The sequence below is a fragment of the Cebidichthys violaceus genome, unplaced genomic scaffold (genome assembly GCF_023349555.1).
Source record: "Cebidichthys violaceus isolate CVI_PGR_0920_01 unplaced genomic scaffold, fCebVio1.0.p SCAF_97, whole genome shotgun sequence".
NCBI classification, from domain to species: Eukaryota; Metazoa; Chordata; class Actinopteri; order Perciformes; family Stichaeidae; genus Cebidichthys; species Cebidichthys violaceus.
In genome coordinates this window covers 5001-16805 of record NW_027176983.1, presented here as the reverse complement: position 1 = coordinate 16805, position 11805 = coordinate 5001, and the positions used below count along the sequence as shown (strand labels likewise).

General features: G+C 44.1%; 2 protein-coding genes across 3 annotated transcripts in view; one reads left to right on the top strand and one right to left on the bottom strand.

Annotated features, from left to right (window-relative positions):
* gdap2 (ganglioside induced differentiation associated protein 2) overlaps positions 1–3113 on the bottom strand; it is a 28160-nt gene extending 25047 nt beyond the window's left edge. Inside the window, exons 1-3 of the mRNA XM_068704618.1 lie at positions 2889–3113; positions 1931–2148; positions 108–247 (exon numbers count right to left, since the gene is read on the bottom strand). Coding sequence (XP_068560719.1) covers positions 108–247; positions 1931–2106 — 316 coding nt within the window. The 5' untranslated portion in view covers positions 2107–2148; positions 2889–3113. The remainder of the gene's footprint in view (positions 1–107; positions 248–1930; positions 2149–2888) is intronic.
* A 1226-nt stretch (positions 3114–4339) lies between these two features.
* wdr3 (WD repeat domain 3) overlaps positions 4340–11805 on the top strand; it is an 11296-nt gene continuing 3830 nt past the window's right edge. Inside the window, exons 1-18 of one of the 2 annotated variants that reach the window (XM_068704628.1) lie at positions 4340–4392; positions 5500–5701; positions 5800–6009; positions 6102–6220; positions 7002–7080; positions 7345–7440; positions 7519–7623; positions 7715–7816; positions 7945–8045; positions 8132–8245; positions 8336–8566; positions 8667–8760; positions 9529–9630; positions 9821–9903; positions 10040–10178; positions 10291–10347; positions 10679–10779; positions 11174–11285. In XM_068704628.1, the coding sequence (XP_068560729.1) occupies positions 5528–5701; positions 5800–6009; positions 6102–6220; positions 7002–7080; positions 7345–7440; positions 7519–7623; positions 7715–7816; positions 7945–8045; positions 8132–8245; positions 8336–8566; positions 8667–8760; positions 9529–9630; positions 9821–9903; positions 10040–10178; positions 10291–10347; positions 10679–10779; positions 11174–11285 (2019 nt within the window). In that variant the 5' untranslated portion in view covers positions 4340–4392; positions 5500–5527. Of the gene's footprint in view, positions 4393–4431; positions 4550–5499; positions 5702–5799; positions 6010–6101; positions 6221–7001; positions 7081–7344; positions 7441–7518; positions 7624–7714; positions 7817–7944; positions 8046–8131; positions 8246–8335; positions 8567–8666; positions 8761–9528; positions 9631–9820; positions 9904–10039; positions 10179–10290; positions 10348–10678; positions 10780–11173; positions 11286–11805 lie in introns of those variants that run through there. The other variant, XM_068704629.1, reaches the window with a different exon arrangement.

Here is an 11805-nt window from a genome sequence, read left to right as displayed (position 1 = left end):
ACGGAGGTTTGGACCCTTTATTCATCAAATCCAGCCGAGCATCAGGTGCCGCTTTCGTCACATGACGCTTTCGTCACACGTCGCCCTCCGGACCCTCGGTTCTGTACCTTTGAGTTTGAGCAGCTCGTCTCTGAGCTCGGGTCCGGCCAGCCGGTGCACGCTGTCGGACACGGGGTTCTTGTCGCTGAGCGACTCGTTGCTGGTGTTCACGATGGCGGTGCAGTTCAGCAGGGCGACGTCGCCGCAGCTGAAACAAACAACCATCGTTAAAGCACATCTCATAACCCACTAGAATCCACACATTTCTGCCGAGTCGGCTCATTAAAGCAGCGTCTGGTCTCAGAGCGCTGAACTGGTGAAAACATCTCACTTCACTCCGTCACTCCGCAGCCTGCTGGGGTTAGTCTGGAAAAAGAAAATGAGGAGGAAGTGTGTGTGTGTGTGTGTGTGTGTGTGTGTGTGTGTGTGTGTGTTGAAAGCCTTTAGTCACAAGAAGGGAGTTTGTCCTCCATGGTGTCTCTCAGGTTAATAAGACACGAGTCTCCAACTCTTCCTGAGGAACAGAGTCGTGTCTTCATCCGTCCAAACGTTACCGTTTCAAACACTCAGTGACAACGGAGTAGCTGCTCCACACACTGAGCCACGTCAACAGGAGACATTCCAGTCTCGCCCTCCACCCGGTTCTAATAATAAATCCATTATCTGCAGGCTGTGAGCCGGGTGTGTCACACCCCTGTTGGGAACACGTTGACGTATTTGACAGCAGCAGCAGCAGCAGCTCGTCTGAGAGCGTTTGGTGGTAAAACAGGTAACAACAACAACAACAACAACAACAACAACAACATGACCAGCTGTAAACGTGGACGATGCAGAAACAACAGAGACGGCTGCTCACATGAGAAACATGTGAATGAGTTATTTATTTAGAAGAAGCCTGAAAGTAGAGATAACCTGTAGACGTTCCATTGCTTCGTTTGTGCAACACCAGAAGAAAGATCTGCCAAATGTTCGGCACGACACAGAAATGAAATATGAATAAATTAATGGATGGATGGATGGATGGATGAATGGATGAATGGTATCGCCGCTCACAGGCTCACAAGGTGCTGCTGCTCGAGGAGCTCCGGTCACGTTAGAGCAGCAGGAATGTGAGAACAAGGCTCTCACAGAGGAAACCGACGGTCATGTGGTCCTCTGCTCAAAGAGGACTTAAGAACATAGAGGGGCGGGGGGGGGTCTGGACTCTGAACTGGTCCAGGAGAAGAGACACAAAACCTCTGATTTATTGTGCAGCGTGTGTAATATTTAATATCTCTATTCATATCAAAGCTGCAAAATTAAAAATCGGATATAAATCACGATTTGGGTTTTTCACAATGAGGATCTGGGTCTGTCCACAGTGGACCAGGTCTCTGCTGGAGGATCTGGGTCTGTCCACTGTGGACCGGTCTCTGCTGGAGGATCTGGGTCTGTCCACGGTGGACCAGGTCTCTTCTGGAGGATCTGCGTCTGTCCACGGTGGACCGGTCTCTGCTAGAGGATCTGGGTCTGTCCACGGTGGACCAGGTCTCTGCTGGAGGATCTGGGTCTGTCCACGGTGGACCAGGTCTCTGCTGGAGTCTGAGCTGAAGGAGGTTCTGGTGAACCTGCATGAGTTCATCTGGTTTCACCAGAATCCGACCCGGTGGCTCCGATGACATCATTAAGAATAACTCTGTAGAAACAGACCATCTTCTCTCTGATGGTCTCTGTACTGATGGAGGTCTGATAGAGGATCAGGACTACACTGAGTCTGGTTCATATAGAGGACCAGGACTACACTGAGACTGGTTCAGGACCAGATCAAAGTTCCTCACAGTAACTCTAAAGTTTGAAACTAGCAGACGTTTTCACCCGACAGCAACAGTGTGAGGAAAGAAGTGTGACTCACAAGAGGATGATCTTGCGGTTGATGTCGGGTCTGAAGGGGAAGGGCGAGGAGAAGACCTCCTGACTGAGGAGGAAGCCGTCGCTCTGGTCCTCGCCACCGTCCTCGCCCAGCTGCTGCTGCCACGTGGGGAGAGTCTGGACGTCCACGAACTGGGAGCGAGCGCCCAGAGGGTCCATCCCGCCTCCGGGTCTGAAGGATGACGCCGGACCACCGAGCAGCTGCGCAGAAATCAGAGTGTTGTTCACTCCTGCTGTGATGGAGGCTCCTCTCAGGAAACAAAACTATCTATCTATCTATCTATCTATCTATCTATCTATCTATCTATCTATCTATCTATCTATCTATCTATACACTTTTAAGGTTTTTAAGTCTTTAAAAAGAAAAGAAACAGCTGAAATGTGTCACTTTTCTCTCAGTTACATCATTGCAAATCGACAATTAGTCAATTAATTAACTAAATTAAATCACCAACAATTCTGATATTTTTTGTTAATTGTTTAAATTATTAATCAAGCAAAAAATATTAAACATTAAGCGACTCCCAGCTTCTCAAATTAGGTTATTTGCTGTTTTTCCTTCACCTTTGATTGATTAAATGGAGTTTGAGATTATTCTAAAGGGAATAATCGACATCTATTAGTGAATATAACTGAGTTTAAACTTCTTATCTTATAAATGAAGATGCTTTATGATGTATTCTCCACTATGCCGCTGCTTCATTAGTGGAAGCAGAGCTCCTTAACAGCTGCATATCGTTAAATTAACCAAAACACAGGAACACGACGAAAAGAAGAAGCTGCTGTCAAAAAATTTAAAAAAAATCCCCCAAAACGACAGAAGTCCCTGGTCTTCATGGACACGTTCACGACGGTCACGAATAAGAACATTTGCTTTACATCCCGATTAAAACTGTATTTTGACCCATTTTTATTGTATTGCAAAATCAGCTGTTACTAACCTCGCCAGTTGTATTTCCTGCAGCAGCAGTGCAGAGAAACTTAAAATGATGACTCAATGTTGACACGACACCGCGTCGACTCAGGAGACGTTCTCGTTCTTCTGAGATCTCATTCTAACGAGCGAAGCAGTCGACGAAGCGCTCAGAAAGTGAGTTTAAAAGAGCCAATTATACTCGCGTTTACACGTTTAGCCAGGGAAGCTAGGCGCTGCTGGCTGCAACGACAAGCTAGCTGGAGTAACGGCAGAGACATCTGGTGAGGGATTTCAGAATAAACGTTCACAGGTTTTTTTTTTTTTTTTTTTTACATGCTCAATTTATCTGCAATGAAATGCTTGTTTTACTCCTCCCATACTGTACACAGAAAATACAGTATATAGGCCTGTGACATAGATGGTATGTGCAAAATTAAATATTATTAAATATAAATATGAATGACTTAAAATTACCTCCAAATTATAAAAAATACCCCACATACATGCTTTAATTAATGGACACAAAATGTCTCTAACTACACAAAAACAAGACAATTCTCAAATGTATGTATGCATGCTGAATGTTTAAAATAAGCATTGTGTTTTAATTGTGGTTATTTATAACATTTTAATTTCAGTTTATTTTGTTGATTTCAATTCCTTGTATGTTAAAACCTACTTGTCAATAAACCTGATTCTGATTATTTTATTTTGTAGGGCCTATACAGGCAGACTTCCGGTTTTTGTTCCTGTTATTTCTGTTACACTTGACGCATATTTCCCCCTCAGCTTCTAATCAGCTGACTAATAAGCTAAAAACACTTCCGCTGTGGTTGTTCGGGGTCTCGTGAGTCGAGCGCAGACAAAAGCAACAGAGAGAACAATCGAGCAGAGAAAAAACAGCGATTTTATTCTTTCACCACAGTTAGTTGTGTTCTATCACCGCTATATATATAAATAAATATATAAATAATAATTATAAATAAATAAATATATATATATATATATATATATATATATATAAAACAATACTTATATTTATTTTATTTTATTTTAATAATCATAGTAATTTGTTATGCAAAAACATTTAGTGGTTCACAAATGTTTTTATTAGGATTTGCTGCTTTTTCTTTAAATCATTGAAATAATTAATAATAACAATAATAATAATACAAATAATTAAACCATAATTACAATATTTTTATAAAAATGAGCTTGAACTCAATTAATTACATTAATGCATAATTAATAATAACCTAATTATGTAATATATCTAACAGTCCTAGAAGACATTTTAATAATTGAAGTACATGTTCCTGGTTATACTTATACTTCTTATTATACGTATACTTACTGCCTCGTATCAGAGTATTTTTAAAGTGTAGTATTAGTACTTTTACTAAAGGATGTGAATACTTTCCTCCAACACTCACCGCTGGTATCGATGTATGTGCTGATCTACCGGTTTGGTCTGAATCAGCTGCGCACGCAGCACAAACACAAGCGAAGCTAGCGGCCGCATTTCTGAGGTAAGAGGAGAAAACAACCAAATATTAAAACACGTGACGTTAAAGAAAGAAGCGTTAACTTCACGTTTAAACACATACGGACACAAATCTACGTTGCATTCGATTTTAGGAGCTACGTTTACTGAAGAACTTCACCACGTGGGTTCAGGAGACAGCGGTGAGTCGTGGTTAGGTGCGCTCGATTCGCTGAACAGCGTTGGCTGGGTGGGCGGGGGTTGACGCGTTTGTGACTTGATGCAAGTGCTGACATCTCGTAACCCCGCCCACGCGGGACAGAAAGTGTAGCAAAGTAAACGCTTCTTTGACTAACTACACTAGCACGCTTTATGAAAGCTAGAAATGCAGTAAAAGTAAACTTCTAGGTTGATTATCGTTCATTTAAAAGCAGAATATAGAAATATGATTCACAGAAAAACGGTGTTAGAAATGAAGAAATATTAAAGTGACACAACCGGAGTTGAAAACAGCTCTAAACACTTTAATCTCTCTTAATAAATACACTTTATTAATGCTGATCAGTGCCCATTATGATCATAGGTGTACGAAGTATTCAGGTATAAAGTAGTAATACTACACTGTAGAAATACTCTGTTACAAGTAAAAGTACTGCATTACTTCATAATCGTATTCAAGCAGTACAAGTACAACGACAAAGTACCAAAAGTACTTATTGTGCAGAATGGTTCATTTGAGATTAGAAGTATAAAGTAGCAGAAAATAGAAAAAGTACATCATAATATATAATAATCAGTACTTTACAGAGTAAATGTACTTATATTTAACATTCTGTGTGTTATTATCTTATTACCTTATAATGTAAATAATATCAGTTTAACCGCTACATTACTGAAGCTATCGTAACTATAAAACCATATCTGTTATTCCTGTATACTGTAGTGTGATCCTAAATGTAACTGCTGTTTTCATTATGTGTTGATCGATTGGTTCTGACTTCTATAAGCAGGTCAGAGATGATGTCATAGAGACGTTATAGCCGCAGACTCTCCAGTCAGACGGAACTCAACGTCATCAGCTGCATCCTCACTGGAAAAGTCCTGGAAAAAGCATTAAAAAATCTGATTATTATATTTATATTTGTATTCTCAGGACTCAGCGTCGCCCGAGGCCTCCCGTCATGGGGTTGACCAAACAGTACCTGCGCTACGCCGCCAGCGCCGTGTTCGGAGTGATCGGCGGCCAGAAAGCCAACATCGCGTACGTGACCCTCCGCGGGGGGGAGCGGGGCCGCTACGTGGCCGTGGGCGCGTGTGAACACGTCTTCATCTGGGACGTCCGCAAAGGAGAGAAGGTGAGATGCTATTTTAATAAACAAAAATTCAGACTCCGTTCTGGAACGAGCGACGGGTTCAGGTCTGCAGCTCGGTGTCTCTCGTCTCCGGTCTGTAGGTCCTGATCCTAAAGGGCCAGAAGCACGAGGTGACCTTCCTCTGCGCCTCGCCGGACGGCGTCCACGTGGCCGTGGGCTACGAGGACGGCGCCGTGCGGATCTTCAGCCTGCTGAGCGGCGAGAGCGCCGTGTCCTTCAACGGCCACAAGACCGCCGTCAGCGCCATGCGCTACGACGCGCTCGGAGCTCGACTCGTCACCGGGTCACGGGTACGTTCTGGTGAAGTTAACACGTCATTACACTATGTTTAAATACTGTTTATTAGCACTTCATTACCTTTTCCCCCGTCTCCCCTCTTCAGGACACGGATGTGATCGTGTGGGACATCATCAATGAGTCAGGGCTCTACAGGCTGAGGGGCCACAAAGACGTCATCACTGAGGCCTTGTTCCTCAAAGACAGGAACCTCCTGGTCACCAGGTAGCTCAGCTGTTAACAACACGTTCATAGGGCCGACCATCACATGTCTTACACTTTAGTCTTTTTTATTTCTTATAAGATGACATAAAATAGAATAAAAGAAAATTTAAATACAATTTAAATAAAATAAAACAAAAGAAAAATAAATACAATAAAAATAAATAAAACAAAACAAAAGAAAACAAAAGAAAAATAAAACAGAATAAATAAAATAAAAATAAAACAAAATAAAAATAAATTAAATAAAACAAAATACAAATAAATTAAATAAAACAAAATAAATTAAATAAAACAAAATAAAAATAAATTAATTAAAATAAAATAAAAATAAATTAAGTAAAACACAATAAAAATGTATTTATAAATACTTTATTAATCCCCGTGGAAATTCTTGAGAGACTTAGAATAAAATTTAAATCTTTTTTACATCACACCTGATTTACGATTTTAATAGATTTTTTTTCTTAAAAGATCAAATAAAATAAGATGAAATAGAATAACAAAATGAAGCAAAATAATATAAAATAAAGGTAATTTCTACTTTCATATTGTTTTTTTTAGTTTTTTATGAATTTGGCATAATTAAATCCTGCTATTATATCACTGAACAAACAGTGAATATTATGTTAGCTGTGAGTTTAAGCTTTATTTCATAACCTTTATTAAACCAGGAAGTCAGGTTAATATTAAATGTGTGTGTGCTTTAATCTTAAATGTAACATAACGTCTGTCGGCTGTTTAAAACAGTGTTGCTATGCTAACGCACCGTGTTTCTGCTCAGCTCTAAGGACAGCTTCGTGAAGTGGTGGGACCTGGACACTCAGCACTGCTTCAAGACCATGGTGGGCCATCGCAGCGAGGTGAGCCTCCGTCCTCTGTGTTAAGAGAGAGTAGGTCAAGTGGATGAGAGACTGTGAAGCCCTTATCTCTTTAAAGGCACCAGACTCCAGTGAGAAAACCAGCAATTCTACCTCGCAGAACACATACTGCTCTAATGTCTAATGTTCTAATGTTTTGTCCCACCTGGATGAATCCATATGACGGTGTGTGTGTGTGTGTGTGTGTGTGTGTGTGTGTGTGTGTGTGTGTGTGTGTGTGTGTGTGTGTGTGTGTGTGTGTGTTAGGTGTGGGGCATGGTGCTGCTGAACCAGGAGAACCGGCTGTTAACGGGCTCAGCAGACAGTGAGCTCCGGGCCTGGGACATCAGCTACCTGCAGGAGGTGAGACGAGCATACGGCTGGACTCTTTGCTCTCGGTACGCGCCGGAACCGGGACGTTAAATCTGTCTCTGTACTCAGGAGAAAGCTGTGGGAGAGCCTCAGGTGAAGAAGGGGAAGACTCTGCTGGACGACGACGACGGCGATAAAGACAACGAGGAAGAGGTGGACGAAAGTCTTGAAGAGGTACAAGAGTGATGGACGAAGACGATGTCTCCGCGTCGCTCGTCGTAGACACATTACTCATGTTAACATCGGTCCTCCTCTGTCCTCTCAGCGGATCCTGAGTTGTAAGAAAGCCGGGTCGATCCTGAGGGAGGCCAGAGACCGGGTTGTCTCTCTGGCGGCGGACGCCAAGGCCCGAGTCGTCGCCTGTCATGTGAGTGTTTGAGAGTCTCCTGGTTCCTGACGGGAAGGTGAGCGACGGATCGGAGGACGTCGGGGTTCCCTCGAGGAACCACGAGAAGTCTGGGATTTGAGGATGTTCTGTTTTGAATCTGTCTGCAGGGCAATGACACCGTCCTGGAGATCTTCACTGTGCTGACGGAGGCGGAGGTGCACAAGAAGATGTCAAAGAAGATGAAGAAAGCCAAAAAGAAGGCGGCGAAGTAAAGCCCGTTATCTACTCCTCGTGTCATTTGAAGTACGTTAAGCAGCCGCATGCTGAGGTTTCTTGTGTTGTTTGTCGCTGTAGAGCTCAGGAAGACGCAGGCGAGGAGGCGGAAGAGGAGGCGGAGCCGGTGGTGGAGCGGACGCTGAAGGACGAGGTCCTCCGACTGACCAACATCAAAGCCTCCGCCAACATCAGGTGAGGGTGGAGCCAAACGTAGAGACGTGAGCTTTGAGACCAAACGTAGCCGAGGGGGAGGGATTAACTCCTCCCTCCGTCTCCTCTCAGGTGGGCGGACTGTCTGTCGTGTGCCGGCGGCGAGCTGAAGGTGGCGCTGCTGCTGCAGAACAACACCGTCGAGACCTACAGCCTGAAGACGTCGGGCAAGCCGCCCGCGGCCAATAAGACGGCTCGCCTCACGCTCGGCGGCCACCGCACCGACGTCCGCACGCTGGCCTTCAGCTCGGACAACCTGGCCGTCCTCTCGGCCTCGGGGGACACGGTCAAAGTCTGGAACAGGTGAGGGACAAGTCCGGCCGCCAGTTCCACGACGACGACCGATGAAAAGCCGAGCGGCGGCGGGTTTATAACGCGATGCAACCGCCTTGTTGTTTTACAGGTCAACGCTGCAGGTGGTCCGCACCATGGCCTGTCAATACGCCCTCTGCTCGCTGTTCGTGCCTGGAGACAGACAGGTCATCCTGGGAACAAAGGTGCTTCAGCCTGCTGCTGGTCAAGAGTCTGTTTTGTGCTTCAGTCCGACATCGAGATGAACCCTCTGAAGCTCAAAAGCATGTTTTCTTTAAACAATCGGCAAAACTACTCCGTTTATCTCAGCCAGAAGCTGTAAAAACTGTCACTGTCGTCAAGAGTTTCTTCTTTCAGACGGTCCTTGAACACGTCATGTGTGACGAACGCTTCCGTCAGAAAAAGCAACCACAACAAAGCTTAAAATTATGATATTTCATCAAAAACATTTTATTCTACATGCCTCGTTTAAAATCTCGCCTCGAATAAACCGTTTGAAGTAACCAGATTCTGTGAAAAACATAAAATTCTGAGCTCTTCAACGCAACTATGAAGCCATGATTGACTCACCTGAGACCAACAGTCACGTGATTAAAAATTAGAGAGCAGAGGCTGTATTAATGTGAATAGTTAAATATATATAGATATAGATATATAGAACGTAGAGCCTCTATTGTTGTGCTGTTCTGCACTAGAGACACGTTCTAGTTCTCTCTACCTCTAGTCATGATTGTTCTGTTTCCATTGAGCTCAATTACTTTTATACTACAGTTAAAATCAAGAACACACAGAGTAAAATGTGACGGGAGCGAAAAAAACGTCCCAAAACCGCTTCAGGGTTCAGAGGGTTTAGAACCGACATATCAACATTAAAAAGTCGACGTCGAGGGATTTAAGGACGGCCTTTCTAGCGCGTTCAGAAAACTATCTCCTATTTTGTTTTTTCCTGTCAGAGCGGGAAGCTGCAGATCTTTGAGTTGGCCTCAGGGAGCCTCCTGGAGACGGTGGACGCTCACAGCGGATCTCTGTGGTCCCTGTGCCTCGCCCCGGACCAGGTAAACCCAGACCACCTGTCTGCAGTCACAAACCTGTCCTTTTTTGTCTTGATACTTTTACACACATGTGAAGAATAGCTGTCTTTTCTGTGCTTTCTCATGGGCTGTGTGTGTGTGTGTGTGTGTGTGTGTGTGTGTGTGTGTGTGTGTGTGTGTGTGTGTGTGTGTGTGTGTGTGTGTGTTCCTGCAGAGAGGGTTTATCACAGGAAGTGCAGATAAGACGGTGAAATTCTGGGAGTTTGAGCTGATGAAGGACCAAGAGACCGATCAGAAGTGAGTCTTCACTCTGTCCAACGTTCACGTCATCAGTATCCCTGCAGACTGAGAGACATGACTCGTATTTAATATTGTGTGTGTGTGTGTGTGTGTGTGTGTGTGTGTGTGTGTGTGTGTGTGTGTGTGTGTTCAGGAGGCTGACGGTGAAGCACACACGCACTCTGCAGTTGGAGGAAGACGTTTTGTGTGTGAAGTTTTCTCCCGACCACAGACTGCTGGCCGTCTCTCTGTTGGACTCCACCGTCAAGGTCTTCTACACAGACTCACTGAAGGTACGGCCGACACGCCGTTATTCTACAGAATCGTCACGGCGCACAATCGCGTCGTTAATCGCGTCATAGATTCTGTTTTAACTCAACGTTTTTCCCCGTCCGGCTGCTGCAGTTCTTCTTGTCTCTGTACGGACACAAGCTGCCGGTTCTCTGTCTGGACATCTCACATGTGAGTACTCTCAAGACGCAACAAATAATGATGAGTTCAAGCAAAGTAGCGTGTCTCTGTCCACTTTAAAGTTACTGTGAGGAACTTCTACCTGCTGGTGAACCAGTCTCAGTTTAATCCTGATCCTCTATATGAGGCACGGGGAGAACCAGAACCAGGACTGAGAGGGTTCAGACTGTCAGACCCTGCTGCAGTAGAATGAGAGGTTTCACAGGAAACATTTCAGAATCTCCTTCCTCGTTGCTGATTGTTTCCTTGTGTTGTGATGAGAGGCGGTTGTGATGTTGGTCTCCACGCGGTCATTGCTGACCTCCATGTTTCTGGTCACCAGGACAACACGCTGATCGCCACCGGCTCCGCCGACAGAAACGTGAAGATCTGGGGTTTGGACTTCGGCGACTGTCACCGCTCCATGTTCGCTCATGACGACAGGTAAACACCCAGCAACCCCAGAAAACATGGAACATTCAAGAAATAATGTAATGAAATCGAATCATTTTTCTAGTCCGTGGTGTTTCCAGCTGTGACGTCATCTGGTGCGTTCAGGGACTCAGTAAACTGGGACTGCCCTGTGACTTCACACCAGCTGCTCTTCCATCTGTTTCTCTCATGGTGTCTTTTCTTCTTCTTTTCTTATTTAATTATCTTTTTGCGTCATTTTCAGCCTCTGTGTTCACTTAGTCTCTCTTGTCTTGCCTTCATGATCATTTCCTACTTTTCTTTGTTTCTTCCGAGTCTCTAGATCGCTTTCTTTTGTCTTCCCTACCTTTGTAGCTTTCTGTATTCATTCTTTATTTTGTGTGTTCTCTCTGTTTCTTCTCCACAGCGTCATGTTCCTCCAGTTTGTCCCCAAGACTCATCTGTTCTTCACAGCGGGGAAGGACAAGAAGATCAAACAGTGGGACGCCGACAAGTTTGTGCTCATCCAGACGCTGGAGGTGACGCTCTGCTCCGTTACTCTTATACATTATTAAACATTATATATTGACTCTTGATGTGTGCGGTCCGGTGGCTTAGATCAAGAGTCCTCTGGAGGGCTTCCTTCACATCTCAGAGGATGAAATGAAACACTGACCGCGCCTCGCTTGTCAGATGCAAACCAGATTTATCAAACAAGAGTCCAAAACTAGATGATGTGCATTTAGAGACGAAGGATTTCTGGATCACTGGTGTTGTCAATTGATTTGCATTTGATCGGCGGTTGAAAGTGATCGGATCAGATTCTGATTGATGCACTTTTGGACTTTTTCTGAGAGGAAGTTGGTCAAAACAAAGACGGAGTGTTGGTCAGTTCGTCTGTTTGACTGATAAAAACCCATTTTGCTGCAATAAAAATGATTAAAGTGAGAAAACTTTATCTTATTGTACTGTATCGCGATAATATCGTATCGCGATAATACCGTATCGCGATAATACCGTATCGCGATAATACCGTATCGCGATAATACCGTATCGTGA